General features: G+C 44.5%; 1 protein-coding gene across 4 annotated transcripts in view; it reads right to left on the reverse strand.

The window, feature by feature from the left end:
* adgrb3 (adhesion G protein-coupled receptor B3) overlaps positions 1–22,883 on the reverse strand; it is an 872,307-nt gene that overhangs the window by 95,230 nt on the left and 754,194 nt on the right. For all 4 annotated transcript variants that reach the window (XM_051919125.1, XM_051919127.1, XM_051919124.1 and 1 more), the window contains one exon: positions 1,813–1,963. In XM_051919125.1, the coding sequence (XP_051775085.1) occupies positions 1,813–1,963 (151 nt within the window). The remainder of the gene's footprint in view (positions 1–1,812; positions 1,964–22,883) is intronic.

Consider the following 22,883-nt stretch of genomic DNA (forward strand, 5'->3'; position numbering starts at 1 on the left):
ATATAGCCCGGAAGTACTCCCAAGTCACGGGGACGGAAGAACAGAAGTACTTCTGGGCTGAAGAAAAACTTGGAATTCTCCAGCTGACCCTTAAGTGCTAGTAAGTCACGTCAAGAACTATATAACAGTATAGGACTGTATATAGCTATAGGACTATAGGACTGATGAGAACCCAGCAGGCGAGCCGGAGTTGGGAGGGAGTGTGATGGAGCTGCTGGGAGGAGAGGAGGAATTATTGTATTTACTATTGTGTTTATTGATTGTCTATATGGTGGTGGAGGTGCTTTGGGGCACTTTAAGGAAGAAAATTAAAATACTTCCGGGTGCTTTTAAACCTGTGTCTGCATCTGTCTGTTGGGTTTCACCGGGCAACAGCGCCCTCAAGCTCCGTTTATTGACGATAGATAGATAGATAGATAGATAGATAGATAGATAGATAGATAGATAGATAGATAGATATGAAAGGCACTATATGATAGATAGATAGAAATCTGCGAGGAGAGAAAGTGAATCACATTGCCTTAAAATAGTCCTTAATTCCTGAACCTTCTAAATCTATCAGGTGTCATCATCAGAAGTAAATGATTAGACATACAGGAATCAAAAGCTAGATATGGAGGGTAGGTAGGTAGGTATAAGAGGGGTGGATTAGTAAGGTGGGCTTCAGAGGGTGTAACGCCGTCTGAAGCCCACCTTACTAATCCACCCCTCTTACACCCAGTAACTCTCGTCCCCCCTCCTCATTTGCTACATATTGCCTTTGATTCCTGTATATCTAATCATTGTCTTAGTCAGGCATGTGTGATTAGGAGGCATCCTCAAGGCTCTACCTCAGGTAGTAAGCATTATAACCTCGGGCCAAGAGGGGGGCGCTCTTGTTAACACAACCTGTCTTTCCATTCAAAGTTCAGGAGAACCTCGAACGGAAGGCAAGTGACATCACTTCCGGGTCCGAGGCGGAGTGGTGGCTCTGAGGCTAAGGATCTGAGCTGGTATCCCGAAGGTTGCCGGTTCGAATCCCCGTCAGTGCCAAAAGAGATCCTACTCTGCTGGGCCCTTGAGCAAGGCCCTTAACCTGTAATTGCTCCAGGGGGCACTGTACAATGGCTGACCCTGCGCTCTGACCCCAAGGGGTATGCGGAAAAAACTAACAAACACTGTTGTAAGTCGCTCTGGAAAAGAGCGTCTGCTAAATGATGTAAATGTAAATGTAAATGTCCATGTCATTAGGACCCGCCCCTTCTGGGAATCAGCACTCTTAAACCAACCAGGACAGGAAGGAGGCAGTCAGTTTGGCTACCAGTGAATGAGATGGATCATGCAGAAGCACAACTTTCTTTTCTGTGTTTAGCACCCTCTCGTGTGCTGTTTATTTTGACCAATTTTCCCACTCCCTGGATTAAATGGGGGGCTCTGCTGGCTCAAGGTCTTGTGATATCACTCTATTTATACGTATATTTTGTCACGCACGCGAGGTATGGGCTAGATTAGTAGTATGGAGAAGGCTTTGAATGTGACACTGCCATCAACACAGTGGCCATTTACTTTAGAGTAGACCAGTGATGTCACTTCCATTCTGAACACCAGTCCTTTTCCATATATTAACCAAGTGACCCAGGTAGTCCTAGTCAGTCTGGGTGTAGCATCTGACTGGAATGGACCTCTGCGAAGAAAACGAACAACTTAACATTGACATATTCATCTTTTTGTGTATGTTTTTCCATTTTCAACTCGGACACTAAACAGGGTCACCACCCTGGTACCCCAATCCTTCTTTTTCTTCTGTTTCTCTCTATAAAAATGTGGACTTACCCCATCCTAGGCAAAGGAATCTCTTCCTAATCAGCCGTGTTCGTACTTTTCCTGTAACGGCCATATAAGACTGCCAAGCTTCCGTCAAAACCCAGCAAAACGAGGCCAAGAAGAAAAAGTGCAGAAAGGCGGTGGTCATGGTACAGACTCCCTGCAAATAAAGAAGAAAAAGTCATCAGCAACCAACGCCTGGCTCTAATGTGTATGAAAATCGCAGAACGCTAATAATAATTAGTGTCTGGCACCCTCTTCTTGAGGTCATAAATTATAAAAGAAAGAACAAGTGGATAAAACACATTTACAAATTATTCATCCCCCTTTTTGTATTTTCTTAAGTTGCAGGCTCAGATTCACACATTTATTTTATTCTCTTAAATCAGCGTATACCGTATACAGTTAAAATAGACTGAAAATGAAATCAACGTGACATTTTCAAACTACAGTGATCCCCTTATTTCACGCTTCGACTTTCGCGGCTTCACTGTATCGCGATTTTTTCTCATACACGCTTACGTCACTACGCATGTGCTTTCTGAGAACTTTTATCTAAGCCCCACGATGGCTCCTAAACGTGCTGCTTTTTCTAAGCCTTCTGACAAAGAAACTAAGTGCCGGAGGAAGATGCTTACCATCCAGGAGAAGGTGAAACTCTTGGATATGATCAAAGATGGCAATACCCTACAAAAGCCTCCTCACGCATATGAAAAGACAGCGCCAGCAACTGCCTATCAAGATGTTCTTCAGCCGCGTACCCAGACACCCACTGCCTACTCCTAGTACTCCTTCAGCGGAAGAAGACAACGACGCACCTGCTGAAGATACTGCACCACCTGAGGACTCTCCTACTGAGGTCGTGCCTTCATAGGTTAGTGGTTGTGTGTAAGAACTGTGTGTGTGTGTGTAATTAAATGTACAGTATAATAATAATAATATGATATTTGTAACATCTAATATGTCTTATTTTCTCTTACTTTGTCTAATATATTGGGTAATACGAGTGTAATGGTGACTAAAGGGTGTTATTTCATATCTAGAGGGCTATAATAATGTTAAAAACGTATTTAGAAGGTCGTAAACAGGTTTTCTATACTCTAACTGTGAAAATATTCGATTTATAAATAAAGAATCCTACTTTGCGAAAATTCATTTATCGCGGTAGAGTCTGGAACGGATTAGCAGTGACAAACGAGGGCTCACTGTATTTTAATCCAGTTCAGGGTTATGTCAACAAGCAAGTGGTTACAAGTCAGTAATCGACCACTCATAGAGACCCAATGTAACAGTCGACAGTTAGCCGAGTGTCTTTGGGAAGTGGGACGAAGCTGGAAAAAAAGATAAACACCCTAAAGTCTGATCCAAAAAAAAAAAGAAAAGAAAAAGACTCACAAAAACACAAAGTGTAAGTCAAAACAAGAAAACTGAAGTAAAAAATACAATCCAACAAGGCAGGTGAACGGGATAAAAATCAGACAGGCTGTAGTAGTGCTGGGAGGTATAGCGGTTGTTGTGATGTGAGATTTTGCATATAACTTGATAAATATTTTGTATGTCTTTATTTGTAATTTAGGCAAAGCAATGTAATTTAGGGTTACTTTGGTGAGAGGCATTCGTGTTTGCCCCCCCCTTAACGACTGAGTCTCTTTGAATTGTACGACTTCGTTGGGGTGGGGGTGTGCCTTAAACCATATTGGCGAGTGTTTCTCTGCTAGAGTCTTTCAACCCCCGCAAGAAACCCAGGTTACATTAACATATGGTTTTTTTTGGGGGGGTCGGGTTGAGGTCTTAAGATGTTCTATTTCCCCCTTTGGTCTGAAGTATGGCTGTTTGGAATTGGCTTTGATCAGAAGCTTTTAAGTACCATTGGCTCTAGGGGTTGGACAGAACATCTATAAATGTACGTGCTTAACCTCACAATCTCTCTCTCTTGCTAACCTGTGATGATGAAGACAACACAATGAAGAGCACAGCTCAGCAGCCATATTGACCAGGCTTAAGGCCTGTTCTGAAGAAAGTTGAGCACCAATAATGCCTTAACTTGAGACATTTAAGTAACTACAAGTCTGTGTGCTGCCTGAAACTACACATCAGCATTTATCAGGTTGTATGGTTGCCAATATTCAAATGTACTTTGCATATTGTTATTATTTCTGAATATTATCAATAATACATTATCTTATGTGTAACTTAACTTCTGCTGGTCTTTTTACTACATCTAATTGCCTGAGGTTATAGATATAGAAGGGAAGATGGGGATGTTATATACAATAATACCTTATAAACAGTGGTAAGTCTGTGAGATTAGGCATTCTGACAAAGGCTACATATTAATAATACAATAGGGGAAAGTAGAGCAATATATTACTCTACCAAGACAAAACACCGGTTAATACCGAAAACCGTATTTTACTTTTGTTATGATATGGATTTTTCTTATACCGCAATACTGGTTTAAATAGCCTAAACAATGTTCGGAACGTGGTGCAGTGGGAAACTGTTTAAGGGGGGACCTTTTTCACTGCTACACCACTAAACACGCATGCAACGGAGTACATGTATTAGTGGAGGTATTGAGCGGTGAAAATTGACAGAGAACATTCAGAAACGGAAGCTGTAGCAGACGATAAAGTTGAACATGATGACACAGAAGAAGTTTTGCCGAAAAAAGAAGCCGTGTCTGTTGTCTGGAGATATTTTGGTTTTAAAAGGTCGGATATACACCAAACAACTATTTACTGCAAATGCTGTCAAGCTAAAGTTGTCGCCAGAGGCGGTACCACAAGCAATTTGCTGCACCACCTTAGCCGCAAACATGCTTGAAGTACCATGAATGTATGGAACTAAGATTGGCACCCTCCACATCCTCAGGTAAAACTGAAAAAGCTAGAGGACACTCGAGTCAGACGTCACTTGTAGACCCGTATGCTAGAGGTTCTGCCTACGACAAAAAAAGCAAGTGGTGGATTGAGATAACCAACGCCATTACAATCCATATAGCTAACGTGCCAGTGGACAGAGATTGATAACATTAACAGAAAGTGTAGTTGGTTTACAAAACATATTTACTCTTTATTCCTTTTCTAAGACATGTTCAGAGCAATACAACTTTTGACAAGCACCTCTGGATATTTTACTAAGTCTAAATGCCTCTTTGGATAGTTCAAAATATGTTATCAAAATTTAAGTTAGTTTAAGTTGTTTGCAAAATTTGTTCAATAAAATGGTTCTATATTTTGACTGCAACTGTAATGCAATGTGATTCCTTCACTTCATTAGTGCCACCCCCTTGAAAACTATCACTTTATGGGGCCATGCAAACCTGTATTAATACTTGTGTGCACATTAAAATGTTTTTTTGTACAATTCTCGTGACAGTGGAATAGGTTATTCTTAGCAATTACTGCAGTAGAAAATGTGGTTAACATCCACTCATGCATGGGAAAAAAAATACCGTTGAATATCGTGAAACTGGTATAATTTTGAAAAATAGCGTGATATAGAATTTTGATCATACCGCCCAGCCCTAAGCTATAGGATATAATGAGGCATAAGGCACAACTGTGACAAACGAGGACACCTTTTCAGAAACGAGAATACCGCGGGCAGTTTCACTTCTTTGAAATTCCAGGGTGGCAGACGTTAAAGCTCAATCACTAATATCACATTCCAAAGACAACATGGGGTAGATAGACGGAGCAGCTGATGTTTCATTTTAAGGCCAAGCCGGAAAGCACAGCCAAAAGAGCTGAATTGTAACTTGCAATTTATCAACAAAACTGGGCTTTATTTCTGCTTCATAAAGAGTCAGTTCTTCAAAATGTTTTCCGAAATTTCCATTGAATAATCAACATGAAGGAGTGCCTGGAGAGAGCTGGCACTCTGTGCTGGCACTTATGTCTTGGAGTTTTTCTTGCATACCAGAGGTTGGTACTCACTAGTATGTCACACACCACCACTTCTACATTTTGTAAGAGACAGACGACAGCTGAGCCCAGCTGGGGTGCCCCTGATATGGAAGGATGGGGGAAGGCAGCTACTGTGAGACACTGCCCCCCATCCCACCCCCCAAACACGCTGAATTGCAGCACTGCCCCTGATTCCCACAGGACACTATGGCAAGTGGAGTTCGGTAACACAGCCCCGCTGGGTACCATGGGTGCCACCAGGGGACGCTGTGGGAAGTACTAATGGAGCACGAGGAAAGAAACCCCGAAGTACGTCTGGGCTGTTTAAAAAATTTGTGTTTGTGCTTAATTCACTTGATTGTGGCTGTGGAGATTGGAGGGCACTGTTATAGAACAAAATAATTAAAAATAAGTTCTTGGTGCTTTTATCCTGTGTTCTGCATGTCTGTCTGTTGTTTATAAGGGACAACAGTGATCCCTAACGTCCACAATTTCTAACATCTTCTCAGTAAAGTTATGCCAAATATTCTGACCTGCCACTATCTCTTTACTTCATTATGCAGGGTTCTCTGAATTACACCAATCAGTTTGCTTACGTTATGGCATGTTTCGTGTTACTTTCCTATTTTGCTGATGGCAAATAAGGTTACAACGTTTGTGATGATGTAGCCTGATTACAAAAGGGGCAACAAGAGAATAAAAGCCGAAACAGAAGGAAAAAGCACCACTTCAAAATCAAAGTGAGTCGAGAAACACACACTGGGAGTTAGCAGCGTCACCAATTTCAACAAGCGAGTGCCTCCCCTATCACAACTACTAGTAAAGAGCCTGCAGATGTAATAAATGATAACAAGAATAGCAGTGTTGATGAACACACTGAAACACACGTTGGGAGTAGAGGAGTCACCAGTCTCAACAAGCGAGTGCCTACCGAATCACCACTACTAGTAAAGAGCCTGCTGATGTACAGTAGAACATTATAACAACGTTTGTGCTGACGAACACTGAAACACACAATTGCAGAGAGCACCATCAGAAGTCCAAGGAAGCGAGTACCTCACCTATCAGAATTACTAGCAAAGAGTCTATTGATTTAGCAAATTAGAACAACAATATCGGTGTTGATGAAAACACTGAAACACACACTGGGAGTTAGCAGCATCAGAAGTCCAAGGAAGCGAGTGCCTCCCCTATCAGCACCACTAGCAAAGAGTCTGTTGATTTAGCAAATTATAACAACTATAGCAGTTTTAATGAACACACGGAAATGCACACTGGTAGTTAGCAGCACAAGCAGTCTCTGTAAGCGAGTGCCTCCCTTATTAAAACTACTAGTAAAGTGTCCGCTAATGTAGCAAATTATAACAACAATGTCAGTGTTAATGAACACACTGAAACATACGCTGGGACTTACCAGCATCACCAATCTCACCAAGCGAGTGCCTACTGAATCAGCAATACTAGTAAAGAACCTGCTGATGTAGCACATTATAACAACAATGTCTGTGCTGACAAACACACTGAAACACATACTGGAAGATAAGAGGAGTCACCAATCTCAGAGAGTGAGTGCCTACCATTTCAGAACTACTAGAAAAGAACCTGTCCATGTAACAAATGATAAAAACAATGTCAGTGTTGACAAACACACTGAAACACACTGGGAGTTAGTAGCATCACTAATCTCAACAAGTGAGTGCCTACCGAATCAGCACTACTAGTAAAGAGCCTGCTGATGTAGCAAATAATAAAAACAATGTCAGTGTTGATGAACACACTGAAACACACACTGGGAGTTAGCAGCATCAGCAGTCTCAGTCGGTGAGTGTCTACCCTATCAAAACTACTAGTAAAGAGCCTGCTGATGTAGCACATTATAACAACAATGTCTGTGCTGACGAACACTGAAACACACACTGGCAGAAATCAGCATCAGAAGTCCAAGGAAGCGAGTGCCTCCCCTATCAGCACCACTAGCAAAGAGTCTGTTGATTTAGCAAATTATAACAACTATAGCAGTGTTAATGAACACACGGACACACACACTGGGAGTTAGCAGCATTGCCAATCTCAACAAGCGAGTGCCTACTGAATCAGCAATACTAGTAAAGAACCTGTTGATGTAGCACATTATAACAACAATGTCTGTGCTGACGAACACAGTGAAACACACACTGGAAGATAAGAGGAGTCACCAATCTCAGAGAGTGAGTGCCTACCATTTCAGAACTACTAGAAAAGAACCTGTCCATGTAACAAATGATAAAAACAATGTTAAAACGCACATTAAAACGCACATTAATAGACAGCAGCCTTAAAGTCCAAGGAAGTGAGTGCCTCTCCTACCAGCACCATTCGCTCTCCGGATATTTTCCCTTTTCCAGACCATTCTCTGCAAACCCTAGACAAACACACTGAAACACACTGGGAGGTAGTAGCATCAACAGTCTCAGCAAGCGAGTGCCTCCCCTATCAAAACTACTAGTAAAGAGCCTGCTGATGTAACACATGATAAAAGCAATAGCAGTGTTCATGAACACACTAAAACACACACTGGGAGTTAGCGACATCACTAATTTCAACAAGTGAGTGCCTACCGAATCAGCACTACTACTAAAGAGCCCTGCTGATGTAACATATGATAAAAACAATGGCAGTGTTGATGAACAAACTGATACACACACTGGGTGTTAACAGCATCAGCAGTCTCAGTCGGTGAGTGTCTACCCTATCAGCATTACTAGTAAAGAGCCTACTGCTGTAGCACATTATAACAATGTCTGTGCTGACAAACACTGAAACACATGGCAGAGAGTTCCACCAGAAGGAAGGAAGCAAGTGCCTCCCTTATCAAAACTACTAGTAAAGAGCCTGCTGATGTAACATATGATAAAAACAATGGCAGTGTTGATGAACACACAAACACACGCTGGAAGTTAGAGGAGTAACCAATTTCAGTGAGTGAGTGCCTACCGAATCAGCACTACTAATAAAGAGCCTGCTGACGTAGCAAATGATAAAAACAATGTCAGTGTTGATGAACACAATGAAACACCCGCTGGGAGTTAGCAGCATCAGCAGTCTCAGTAGGTGAGTGTCTACCCTATCAGCACTACAAGTAAAGAACCTGCAGATGTAGCTAATTATAACAACAATATCTGTTCTGACAAACACTAAAACGCACATTAATAGATAGCAGCCTTAAAGTCCAAGGAAGTGAGTGCCTCTCCTACCAGCACCATTCGCTCTCTGGATATTTTCCCTTTTCCAGACCATTCTCTGCAAACCCTAGAGACGTTTGTGTGTGAAAATCCCAGCAGATCAGCAGTTTCTGAAATACTCAGACCAACAGCCACGCCACGTTCAAAGTCACTTCAGTCCCCTTCCTTCCTCATTCTGATCCTCGGTCAACAGGCCGAAATGCAGTAAGTTGTTGCCACGTGATTGGCTGATGAGATAGTTGCGTTACCAAGCAGTCGAACAGGCGTACCTAATAATATACACGGCAAGTGTAGATCACATTGTCAGTCAGTCATTTTCCAACCCGCTATATCCTAACATAGGGTCACGGGGGGGTCTGCTGGAGCCAATCCCAGCCAACACAATGCGCAAGGCAGGAAACAAACCCTGGGCAGGGCGCCAGCCCACCACACACACACCAAGCACCCACTAGGGACAATTTTAGGATCACCAATGCACCTAACCTGCATGTCTTTGGACTGTGGGAGGAAACTGGAGCACCCGGAGGAAACCCACATTCTAATTTAATTTTTTTTTGAAGAAAATAACATTTCATACAACTAAGTTGAAGTTATACAATGAAGAGAATAACATCATCCCATACACTCAAGTCAAACTTATTACAACAAGTGATTTCATAGTCAAAAGAAAGAAAAAAAAAGTAAGGAAAAAATTGAAAAAAAAAAAGCAGGATCAAAAAGAGAACAAAACTAACAAAACAGAACTCCTCCCCGACCGGATACAATAAAAAACACGTTGACCCCAGGACTGTCTACACGAATGAACAAATTGTTCAGGACGCCGAGAAGCAAAGGAAAACAAAAAAAAAAAAGAGAAAAGCTTTTCAAAGTTTGACAGATCCAAGCAGTAAAACCCAAACATCTACAATTGTTCAAGTGTGGGGTGATTAAAGAAGTCACCGCATGTATAAAAAAAAACGCCAGTGTGACAGCACGACAAATTATTGGCACTCGCTTCCATCTTCTAAAAGACACGAGGAGACATTTTGAGTTGCGGGCCTTTAAATAGGTGGATAGCCTGCATTGTCTCATTCTCTTCCGTGGAGAGGTAATTACTTAACGTTTGTTTGCCACTTCACTTTACAATGGCCTCCTGGTGCGCACACACACACACTCGGTATCCTTAACTTGTGGGTACTTTCATACAGACATTTGATCGTCTTGATTTCTCCCGACAAAATATGTCCGGTGGCTAAATTCAAGCAGGACACGGTTTTAAGAAGTGCCTGCGCGATCATCTACAATTATTTTTCCTATCCGTTTCGGCAGACTAATGAAGACTGGCGGTTTTGTGTCTTCAGTAGCTGGAAGGCCCTTGCTGATGGTTTATGTGTTTTAGCAGTGTGGCTTCACATAATAGCCCATGTGTATAAAACTTTGGAGGAAGTCAAATGGAGATTATTGAAAAACAATATTAGTAAACCTTTGAAGAACTCTTTCTTATTATACAGCAGAATTTAGTGCGGGGTGCGTCTCACGGCATAAAGAATCGTCGTGTGGCATTTGCACGTTCTTGCAGTCTCTCTGTTGGATTTTCCTCCAACATCCCAAACACCTACGTGTTGGTTCAATGGTCATTCTACACTGCCCTTGTGTGGGCGCGGCTGGCATTTAGTGTCATTGAGAATGAAACGCTATCTGAAATGGCCCCAGAATGAGTGAGTGTGGGTATATCGTGCCTTCAGAAAATATTCAGACCACTTGAATTTTTTTCCCCCCACATTTTGTTATTAGATTATCCATCCATCCATTTTCCAACCCGCTGAATCCGAACACAGGGTCACGGGGGTCTGCTGGAGCCAATCCCAGCCAACACAGGGCACAAGGCAGGAACCAATCCTGGGCAGGGTGCCAACCCACCGCAGGTTATTAGATTATTTAAAGTTTATTATTAAAGTCAAAAGATGGGAGTTGTTGGCTCTGAGGCTAAGGATCTGCGCTGGTATCTGGACGGTTTGCCAGTTCAATACCCGTTACTGCCAGATGGGATCCTACTCCACTGGGCCCTTGAGTAAGACCCTTAACCCTGAAACTTGCTCCAGGGGTGCTGAACCTAAGCTCTGACCACACCAAAGGCCATGCGAAAAGACAATTTCCCTTCAGGGAATAATAATGTCTTCCAAATATTAATCCCAAGTGGACATTCAGTTGTATAAAGCAGCAGAAACAAAAGCAAAATGGAATACGGAGTCACAGGATAGATTGAATCAATAGACAAATTGAATAAATGTAAATTGTGCAGATGTTTCAAAATGAACGTAACAAGTACATCGGGTAGAAACAGTGAATAAATATTCTGATAGCAGTAGGCGCTTCTTAGCCCACCATGCTGGAATGAGCCAGTGGTTAAAAGTGCTCCAAGAGAGACTGCCCCTGGAGGGGATGGAGACATCCAATTTTGCCCCCAATCATCCTCTTTCCCCCAGCAGTTTCCAGTGTTGTCCAGGGTATGCCCCGTGATGGCGCAGGCTTTCCTGATCAGTTTGTTCAGGCATTGTGTTTTGTTTGAGTTCAAGTTGCTTCCCTACAGTGCAGAACACCACACTGGCTACTATGGACTGGTAGAACGTTTCTGGCAGCTTTCTGCAAACATCCAAAGACCTGAGAGTCTCCATAGAGAGTCCAGTCTGCTCTGACCCTTCTTGTATTGTCAGACCAGTGCAGTTTGTTGTTTATGTGGACCCCCCAGGCGGTCTCTGCACCACTTCCACGTCCTCCCCCCTGGATAGTTCCTGGTCTCACAGGCTCCCTGGCACGCTGTAAGTCCACCACCAGCTAATGTTGAGTCGCAGGCTGTTGTCCCCGCACCACAAGACAAAGCCCTCCATGACTTTCCTGTACTCTGAATCCCCTCCTTCATTAATGCAGCCTATGATGGACGAGTCATCTGAGAACTTCTGTAGATGGCAAGCACTGCTATTGTGCTGGAGGTCTATTGTGCAGAGGGGTTCACAGGAAGGGAGACGGGACAGTTCAGCCTGAGGTGCTCCAAGTATTATGTTATTGAACAATAATTATATTATGATGCAGCCTTGTGCTAAAGCTATTTAAATTCATTTTTTCCCTCACATCAAGCAACACCCCAGAATGACAAAGTGACAACTGGATATTAGAAATGTCTGCAAAATTCTCTCTATTATAATAAAAAAAAAATCTTGGAAAGAGAGAGACGAGACTTTCTCAGAGAGACACTTTCACGCCCCGCGAGATGAGACTTTGTGCCAAGAGATTTACCCACGCCCGGGGCAGGAAATTAAAGACAAAGAGTAGATGACAAAGTAGAACGTCGTAAAGAATTCAATAACGTTGGCGTGATACACATGCAGAGCAGGTTAGAAATAATGGAAGTACGAAAATTCGAAAGTCTCAAAAAAATGATAGTAAAGATCACATTAGCACAAACAAACGGAAATTATTACTCTGTGAAATAATGGAACAGTGAAAAGAGATCGAATATATTGTTTGGATTTAAACTCTAAGTCGGAGACTTGTAGATCGTCTAATTCAGGGGTGTCGAACTCCAGGCCTGGTGGGCCGCAGGTTTTCATTCTAACCCTTTTCTTAATCAGTGACCAGTTTTCCCTGCTAATTCACTTCTTTTCCCTTAATTTTAATAGCCCTGTTTTTAAGGATTTCTTTATTTCGTCTTATACGATTTCTCGTATTAGAAATTTGTTAGTTTTTCGCATACCCCTTGGGGTTAGAGCGCAGGGTCAGCCATTGTACAGCGCCCCTGGAGCAATTACAGGTTAAGGGTCTTGCTCAAGGGCCCAGCAGAGTAGGATCTCTTTTGGCAGTGATGGGGATTCGAACCGGCAACCTTCAGGATACCAGCGCAGATCCTTAGCCTCAGAGCCACCACTCCACCCAAATTGAATTGATTCTTTTCTTCATTAAATGGCAGTCAAACAGAAGTGAGACATGAAACATGCCAATAGCTGACCAGCTAAATTGGAGCTTCATACTACAACTTCTTTTTAAGAAGGGGGACCGGAGGGTGTGTTCCAACTACAGAGGGATCACACTCCTCAGCCTCCCTGGAAAAGTCTATTCGGGGTTTCTGGAGAGGAGGGTCCGTCGGATTTTCGAGCCTCGGATTCAGGAGGAACAGTGTGGTTTTCGTCCTGGTCGCGGAACAGTGGACCAGCTCTACACCCTTAGCAGGGTTCTGGAGGGTGCATGGGAGTTCGCCCAACCAGTCTACATGTGTTTTGTGGACTTGGAAAAGGTATTCGACCGTGTCCCTCGGGGAATCCTGTGGGGGGTGCTCTGGGAGTATGGGGTATCAGACCCCCTGATAAGGGCGGTTCGGTCCCTGTACAACCGGTGTCAGAGCTTGGTCCGCATTGCCGGCAGTAAGTCGAACCCGTTTCCAGTGAGAGTTGGACTCCGCCAGGGCTGCCCTTTGTCACCGATTCTGTTCATAACATTTATGGAAAGAATTTCTAGGCGCAGCCAGGGCGTTGAGGGGGTCCGGTTTGGTGGACTCAGGATTGGGTCACTGCTTTTTGCAGATGATGTTGTCCTGTTTGCTTCATCAGGCCGTGATCTTCAGCTCTCTCTGGATCGGTTCGCAGCTGAGTGTGAAGCGGCTGGGATGGGAATCAGCACCTCCAAATCCGAGACCATGGTCCTCAGCCGGAAAAAGGGTGGAGTGCCCTCTCAGGGTTGGTAGCGAGATCCTGCCCCAAGTGGAGGAGTTCAAGTATCTCGGGACCTTGTTCACAAGTGAGGGAAGAACGGAGCGTGAGATTGACAGGCGGATCGGTACGGCATCTGCAGTAATGCGGGCACTGCATCGGTCTGTCGTGGTGAAAAAGGAGCTGAGCCGCAAGGCAAAGCTCTCAATTTACCAGTCGATCTATGTTCCTACCCTCACCTATGGTCATGAGCTATGGGTAGTGACCGAAAGAACGAGATCGCGAATACAAGCGGCTGAAATGAGTTTCCTCCGCAGGGTGTCTGGGCTCTCCCTTAAAGATAGGGTGAGAAGCTCAGTCATCCGGGAGGGGCTCAGAGTAGAGCCGCTGCTCCTCCGCATCGAGAGGAGTCAGATGAGGTGGCTCGGGCATCTGATCAGGATGCCTCCTGGACGCCTCCCTGGTGAGGTGTTCCGGGCACGTCCAACCGGGAGGAGGCCCCAGGGAAGACCCAGGACATGCTGGAGGGACTATGTCTCCCGACTGGCCTGGGAACGCCTTGGGATTCTCTTGGAAGAGCTAGAAGAAGTGGCCGGGGAGAGGGAAGTCTGGGCATCTCTGCTCAAGCTGCTGCCCCCGCGACCCGACCTCGGATAAGCGGAAGAGGATGGATGGATGGATGGATACTACAACCAATTTCACTCCAACCAGTTTCTTAAAGAGAAGCCGATTCTTCCTGTTAATTAAACCCATTATTTAATTCCATGGTTTGTTGCTGCTCTCATTCTGCAACAGCAGACATTTCCAAAAGTTTGATTTCTGTTTTTTTTCTCTCTAAGAACACCGTCAAAATGTTTTAGAGACCTGAGCAGGGTCAGCCTTACTGAGACATTCACCTTTCCTTATTTTCAGATACTACGTAATGGGCAGAGGTGAGCTGGTGATGTGGCAGCTCATTTTGTGTCTCATTATTGTTTGGCTGCTAATTAAGGAAGGAGAAACAACAAAGGGGCTTGAATCAACTAAGGCAAAAGAAGTTAATTAGCAAAAATTGGTCACTAATTAAGAAGATGGTTAGAATGAAAACCTACAGCTACTGTGGCCCTCCAGGACCGGAGTTCGACACCCCTGGTTTAATTCGTGTTGCCATCAGGGAAGAGTAGTGTTTCTTCCCAATGAAGAGGCGTATCTGCAAGAATTAAAAGATTTGTTGTTTGGTGAAAGTGAAATCCCGCGAGAGAAAATTTCAAGCCCCACGAGACAAGACTTTAACGCAAAGAGATTTGGAAAAAGTCCTGCCCATATCTAAAACATTTACAACCAGGCACACGGTTCAATCACTTCTCATTTGTGTTAATGGTACTGTCAGACAGTTTGTGTAGAGAGAAAGAAATGATATTCACTCACAGGCAGTTATACGCTGCGTGGTCACGAAGTAAGTCCAGACACGGAATCAAAATTCAATGCGATATTGATGAAAAGGTAAAGCGAAAAGAAATCGAATATATGGACAGAGGTGACATGACAGAAGTATCTAGATATTGCTTGGATTTAAACTTTTAAGTTGGAGACTTGTAGATCGTCTAATTCGTGTTGCCATCAGGGAAAAGTAGTGTTGCCTCCCAATGAAGAGGCCTATCAACGAGAATTAAAAGATTTGTTATTTGGTGAAAGTGAACTCCACATACGTGAGCAACAGAGACGTGAAGTGGCTGGCACATAGCGCAGGCAGGGGGGTTGGTGAGCGAAGTGAGCAGGGGACGAATCCCCCTAGTATTCAAATATGAACAACAGAAACATCTCACTGACACAAGTTTTCAGGCCCTTTGCTGAGTCAGGACAGTTCAGCCTGAGGTGCTCCAGTATTATGTTATTGAACATTAATTATATTTTATTATATTACTAGACATTGAGCCCGTTACAATAACGGGTGCTAGAACAGTAGTGCATAAACATTAGTATGTGGCTGTAATATGCGTCACTGTATTGTGTGCCTTTCATTTTCTCTCACAGTAATACGTCTCTCCAGCAAGTACGGTGCAGTTCCCCAGCAAGTATTTTAATCTGTGCTGGCGTGCCGCTGATTATTGTATGAGTGGCATCTCCCCAGCAACAGATTTTATGTGCGTGAAAATAAATCTACTTTTAAAAGTCATCCTATTGTAATATCATGAAAATTCGTACATTTAGGAAAACCCCTTCAACGACTGACACTTTACGCTTTACCGGGCCAAGTTTGTTAATCGCAAATCTGACATCCTCAGAGTGAACACTTGCACAACAGCAAACACTAATCCCACCTCTTTGGGGAAGCTGGTCTCACGTCTCAGTACCCGATTGGATTTTTCATGCGTTATGTTTTAGGTCTTACCTCATTTACCGAAATCCGATTGGATCGGCCGCGCGATATTTTATAGGTCCTGCCCTCTCTGACTTGTGTGACGCGTCAGGCTGCCTTTGAAGCATCGCACCGTGCCCCGCGCATAACGGGCGCTAGAACAGTAGTGCATAAACATTAGTAGGAACAGTCTATATTAAATGGCAAGGGACTTTGACCTCATTCTTTTTGTTGGTCGTATTTTTCTTTCTTTCAGCCTTTCTTTTGTTGATGTTTACTTGCTGAGCTGACCGTTCTTTGTGTATTGTGTGTCTTTAATTTTCTGTGACAGTAATTCTGTCTTGTACGTCCACTGGCTTGTACGTCCGTAATATACCTTTAATTTTCTCTGGCGCTAATACAGGCGTGCGCGTCAGTAATATGCCTTTAATCTCCTCTGACAGTAATACTGGCTTGTATGTGGCTGTAATATGCGTCACTGTATTGTGTACCTTTAATTTCCTCTCACAGTAATACTGGTTTGTATTTCCGTAAACGCCTGTAACTTTCTCTGACAGTAATACGAGGGTTGTCTGGGTTCCGCGCGGAATTTTATCGTTTGTCGAGTGTCAGCCTGTCGAAACCTGTTCTGCTGTGTAGAGGGATTATTCAAGTGGTTGCATGTTTTTGTTCAGATGTTTTGCTCCCTCTCTTCCTTCAGAATGAACACGAGAAGCAAACGAACTGAGAGTGTGCAGCTGGCGCTAGCGGCGAAGCTCCCGACTCCGTGCGTGCGTGACTTTCGAGTGATGATTTTTTACGACTTTTCTGATGGTTTAATCCGCTCAGTGGAACACACCATGTTTGCCATCTTTTTCAACATCGATGGCATTGTCGCATCAATTCCGCTGATGGAGAGGACAACTGTGACCTCTGAGTGGTACACCACTCAGTGCCTGCCTGACGTTTTTTCTGCGATGGCTAGAGGCCGGTCCAAGAACTTGCGAAGGCACTTTTTGCATCATGACAATGTGCCAGCCCACATGGCTAATGCGACGAAGCATTTCATTGAAGACAGGGTGTCAACGTTTTGAACCCGCCACCCTACTCGCCTGATCTTGCACCATGTGACTTTTGGCTCTTCCCGAAGGTGACAGAACCCAAAACTTCGAAACTCGAGAGGAACTGATTGCAGCTGTCAAAGAACAGCTGGACAACCTCCCAAAGACAGCCTTTCGCGAGTGTTTTGCGGCGTGGGTCAGAAGAGCCCAAAAGTGCATTGATGTTGGCGGTGAATACTTGGAAAAAGTTTAAAAAGGATCGAAGTACATGAGAAAAATAGAAAAAAAATCCTTGGCTACTTATTTCGAGTGATTCCGCGTGGAACCCAGACAACCCACGTATGTAGCTGTAATATGCGTCACTGTATTGTGTACCCTTAATTTCCTCTCGCAGTAATACTGGTTTGTATTTCCGTAAACGCCTGGAACTTTCTCTGACAGTAATATCGCGCATCGCACTGTGCTCCGCACATGCGCAATTCACCAGAAGACACACACACACGGACACCTGGACGCACACAGGGATTTTATTAAAGAGGATATTATGATGCAGCCTTGTGCTAAAGCAGTTTTAATTTAACTTTTTCCTCACATCAAGCAAAACTCAACACCCCAGAATGACAAAGTGAAAACTGGATATTAAAAATGTCTGCAAATTTATTCAAATATGAACAACAGAAACATCTCATTGACACAAGTTTTCAGTCCCTTTGCTGAGTCGCATATTTGGCTCAGGTTCACCCCATTCTAATGACCACCATTGAGATGTTTCTCCACCTTGTTTGGAGTCCTCCTGTGGTCAATTCAACTGATTGGACTGATTAGGAAAGGCACACAGATGTCTATAGGAGGACCAACACTTGGTCAGTAGAAACCAAGTGATGAGGTCAAGTCTCAAGCCAGGAGTGTGTCAAGGCCCAGATCTGGGGAAGGCTGCAAAAACATCTCTGCAGCACTGAAGGTTCTCAAGAGCACAGTGGCGTCCATAGTCGGACATCTGGAAGAACCACAACTCTTTATCCAGAGAGGACCGTTCAGCCAAACTGAGCCATAGTAAGAAAGGGGGCTAAGAACACAATAGTCGATTTAGCCGATTGGACCGATTAGGAAAGGCACACAGCTGTCTATAGGAGGGGCAACATTTGAGTAGAAACCAAGTGAGGAGATTGAACGAACTGCCTGAAGAGCTCAGAGACGAGACTGTGTGGAGGCACAGCTTTGAGGCAGGATACAAAAATATTTCTTCAATTGAGCACAGAAGCCTCCATCATTCTTAAATGGAAGGTGTTTTGGAAGAACCTCGACTCTTCCTAGAGGTGGCTGTATGGCGAAACTGAGCAATCAGGGATAAGGGGCCACAGTAATAGAGGTGAGCAAGACTCTTATGGCTGAGCAATGGAGAAGCATTCTCACGTGAAATGGAAAAACTTAGTAATTGAAATTTTTTTCAGAACTTTTTGGAGTTACTGGGTCTTTCCTGATGTTATAAGGTAGCGGTGTTGCCCAAATATGCCTTTATTCATACTTGGAATACTTTCAAACCTCGGCTTGACATTATTTTAGAAGTGGCCTCCATAGTCGGACATCTTGAAGAACCACAATTCTTTATCCAGAGAGCTGGCTGCATGGCAAAACTGAGCAATCGGGGATAAGGGGCCACGGTAATAGAGGTGAGCAAGACTCTGATGGCCGAGCGATGGAGAAGCATTCTCACGTGAAATGGAAAGAGAGGGGGCCGCTCAGCCAAACTGAGCCATGGTAAGAAAGGGGGCTAAGAACACAATGGTCACTCTGGCTGAGCTCCAGGGAAATTGCGTGGAGATGAGGAAAAAAATTCCAGAAGGGCATCCACCACTGCAACATTCCACCCATCTGGAGTTTAGGACACAGTGGCCAGACAGGAGCCTCTTGTCGGTGAAAAGACACATGGAAGCCCATTTGGGATTTGCAAAAAGGCACCAAAGGGACTCTCAGACTGTGGGATACTAGATTCCGAGATCTGATGAAACTGAGATTAGCGTCGGGTCTGGAGGACCTCAGGCAGCGCTCGTCACCTGTGCAATGTCATTCCAATGGTGACTGAAGCATGGCAATTGGTAGCATCATGCTGTGGGGTTGCCTCTTGGCGACTGGGGCTGAGAGACAAATCAGGAGAGAGCTGAATGGAGCAAAGTAGAGAGAGAGAAAGAGGGAGGGGGGAGAGAGAGAGAGGGAGGAGGGGGTGGAGAAAGAGAGAGAAGAGAGAAAAGAGAGAGGGAGGGGGGAGAGAGGGAGTGGAGAAAGAGAGAGAAGAGAGAAAAGGGAGGGAGGAGAGAAAGAAAGAGGGGAGAGAGAGAGAGGGAGGAGGGGGTGGAGAAAGAGAGAGAAGAGAGAAAAGAGAGGGAGGGAGGAGAGAGAGAAAGAAAGAGGGGAGAGAGAGAGAGGGAGAGAGAAAGAGAGGGGAGAGAAAGAGAGAGGAGAGAAAAGAGAGGGAGGGAGGAGAGAGAGAGAAAGAAAGAGGGGAGAGAAAGAGGGGGTGGAGAAAGAGAGAGAGAAAACGGAGGGAGGGAGGAGAGAGAGAGAGAAAGAGAGGGGAGAGAAAGAGAGAAAAAGAGGGGGAGAGAAAGAGGGGGTGGAGAAAGAGAAATGACAGAGGGAGGGAGGAGAGAGAGAGAAAGAAAGAGGGGAGAAAGAGAGGGAGAGAAAGAGGGGGTGGAGAAAGAGAGAGAGGAGAGAAAAAGAGAGGGAGAGAGAGAGAGGGAGGAGAGAGGGAAAGAGAAAGAGAGGGGAGAGAAATAGAGACAGAGGGGGTGGAGAAAGAGAGAAGAGAAAAGAGAGAGGGAGGGAGGGAGGAGAGAGAGAAAGAAAGGGGAGAGAGAGAGAGGGAGAGAGAAAGAGAGGGGAGAGAAAGAGAGAGGAGAAAAGAGAGGGAGGGAGGAGAGAGAGAGAAAGAAAGAGGGGAGAGAAAGAGGGGGTGGAGAAAGAGAAAGAGAGAGAGAAGAGAGAAAACGGAGGGAGGGAGGAGAGAGAGAGAGAAAGAGAGGGGAGAGAAAGAGAGAAAAAGAGGGGGAGAAAGGGGGATGGAGAAAGAGAGAAATGACAGAGGGAGGGAGGAGAGAGAGAGAAAGAAAGAGGGGAGAAAGAGAGGGAGAGAAAGAGGGGGTGGAGAAAGAGAGAGAGGAGAGAAAAAGAGAGGGAGAGAGACAGAGGGAGGAGAGAGGGAAAGAGAGGGGAGAGAAATAGAGACAGAGGGGGTGGATAAAGTGAGAGAAGAGAGAAAGAGATAAGAGAGGGAGGGAGGAAGGAGAGAGAGAGAGAGAGAAAGAGGGGAGAGAAAAAGAGAGAGGGGGTGGAGAAAGAGAAAAAAGAAGAAGGAGGGAGAGAGGAGAGAGAAAGAGGGGAGATAGAGAGAGTGAGAAAGAGAAAGAGAAAAAAGACAGAGGGAGGGAGGGAGGAGAGAGAGAGAGAAAAAGAGAGAGGGAGGAAGGGAGGAGAGAGAAAGAGGGGGTGGAGAAAGAGAGAGAAGAGAGAAAAAGAGGGAGAGAGACAGAGGGAGGAGAGAGGGAGAGAGAGAGAAAGAGAGGGGAGAGAAAGAGAGAAAGGGGAGACAGAGAGAGAGAAAAAGAGAGAGGGAGAGAGAGAAAGAGGGGAGACAGAAGGAGAGAGAGAGAAAAAGAGGGGGTGGAGAAAGAGAGAGAGAGGGGGGGGGGGTGATATCCTTAATGAAAAGCGCTCTGGACCTCATACTGCGCTGAATGTTCACCTTCCGACAGCACGAAGCAAAGACGACACGCTGCCAGTAGCACTAAACTGGTCAAACAGGTTAGAAAATGGATGTCCCCTTTGCCTCCACAAAGTGTAATACAAGTCACTCAGCCAGGGCTACACAATGAGTTAGTGGGTGGAATCTGCAGCAGACAGTCAAGGGTCTCAACAGATCATGGAAAGATTGACACGTGCACTCAAAAATCAGTTTGTCAGGCCCAGCATGACCAAAACGCACCTGCTAAGATTGGCGGTTAGATAAAAGGTTTAGTATTCCTTTGACCCATTTTATTCTCTTTTATTTAGATCAAAACTCAACATGGGCAGTGACCCCTCCATCAGGACAGGGGAAGACTGTGCAAACTCCACACAGGCAGTCACCCCTCACATACCCAAGGAGAAAATGTGACAATGACCGTTGAGGAACAAGGGGAACCCATGTAAACTCCACACAGATTGTGACCCTCAGACAGACACAGGGAGAATGCACAAACTCCACACAGATAGTGACCTTCACACACAGAGACGGGGAGAAAATGCAAAACTCCTCACAGATTGCAACCCTTACATGGGCACAGGGAAAATGTGCACAATCCGCCAAGGCAGATAGCCCTCAAACAGACAAAGGGAAAATGGCCAAACTCCACATGATTCTCACATGGACACGGGGGACATGACACCCACATATGCATGTACAGAAAAACCTACAAATTAAAAACACAGATGGTGACTTTCACATGCACACAGGGAAAACTATGCAAACTGCACATAGATAGTGACCATCACATGGACAAGGGGAGAAAGGTGTAAACTGTGCCAAGCTAGTGACCCTCACGTGAACGTGAGGAGGTCCACACTGGCAGGGATTCTCACACATGCACACATACAAACTCCACAAAGGCAATGCCTCTCACATGGACCCGCTCCACACAGGCAGCAACCCTCACACAGGGGGAGAATGGGCCCATTTAGGGAGTGTCTTTACTATTGAGACCTTGAAATAATTTATCATTTGTTACTAACCCTCACCTACTCTGTTTCTCTTCTCGGTACTCAAATGTGACACTTGGTGCCACGGCCCACCTGCCAAGTTGTTTTGCCTGCTTAAGGTACAGTCATCTCTGATGGAGGATCACAGGAATTATTGGGAATGGCCAATAGTGGGAGGCAAGACTCTGAACAAATCCAAATCATATTATGAGATATCATCTACTGTTAAATTCTGCTGTGTACTTGTAATATTTCTATTATATTGTATTGAGGAGGGCCCTGCGGTGGGCTGGCGCCCTGCCCAGGGTTTGTTTCCTGCCTTGTGCGCTGTGTTGGCTGGGATTGGCTCAAGCACACCCCTGTGACCCTGTAGTTAGGATATAGCAGGTTGGATAATGGATGGATGTATTGAGGAGGACGTGTTCTGTTCTGTGTATTGTGTTGTGTTGACCCCCTTTTTTATTGACACCCACTGTACGCCCAACCTACCTGGAAAGAGGTCTCTCTATGAAATGCCTTTCCCGAGGTTTCTTCCATTTTTTTCCTACTAGGGTTGTTTTTGGGAGTTTTTTCCTTATCTTCTTAGAGAGTCAGGGCTGGGGGTCTGTCTAAAGGCAGGGCCCGTTAAAGCCCATTGGGGCACTCCTTGTGTGATTTTGGGCTATACAAGAATAAACTGTATTGTATTGTCATTGTAAATATGCTTGCAGTGCTCGCCACATTGACATGGAGACAATGTGCAGACTCCCACTTGGCATCAACCTCCACATGGGCATGGGAGAACATGCAAACACTTAGCCCACACTCACTTATATAGCCGCCATGTCACACGAGTTGGCATTACAATGTGTGTGAAACGTGATGGACAAGTGAGGTTGGATTCTACTTTTCGCCATATGTAGTTCAGAGAGTGTATAGATTGAAGAAATAGAAGTAAAGAAATTGAACTTATCAAGAAATAAAAATGCAGCTGATCAAAAAAAAGTTAGCCTGCCTGAATAAAAGTCACATTATAGTTATCAAGGGAATAAAAAAGACAAAAGGACAGTCCTACAAGACATCAAAACGCATGGTACAACAACGTGAGCATTAGCATGAATCAACAATTATTACACATGAGTAATACATTCGCGTCACCAAACACAAGACGGGCAAAG

The sequence above is a fragment of the Erpetoichthys calabaricus genome, chromosome 15 (genome assembly GCF_900747795.2).
Source record: "Erpetoichthys calabaricus chromosome 15, fErpCal1.3, whole genome shotgun sequence".
Taxonomy (NCBI): domain Eukaryota; kingdom Metazoa; phylum Chordata; class Cladistia; order Polypteriformes; family Polypteridae; genus Erpetoichthys; species Erpetoichthys calabaricus.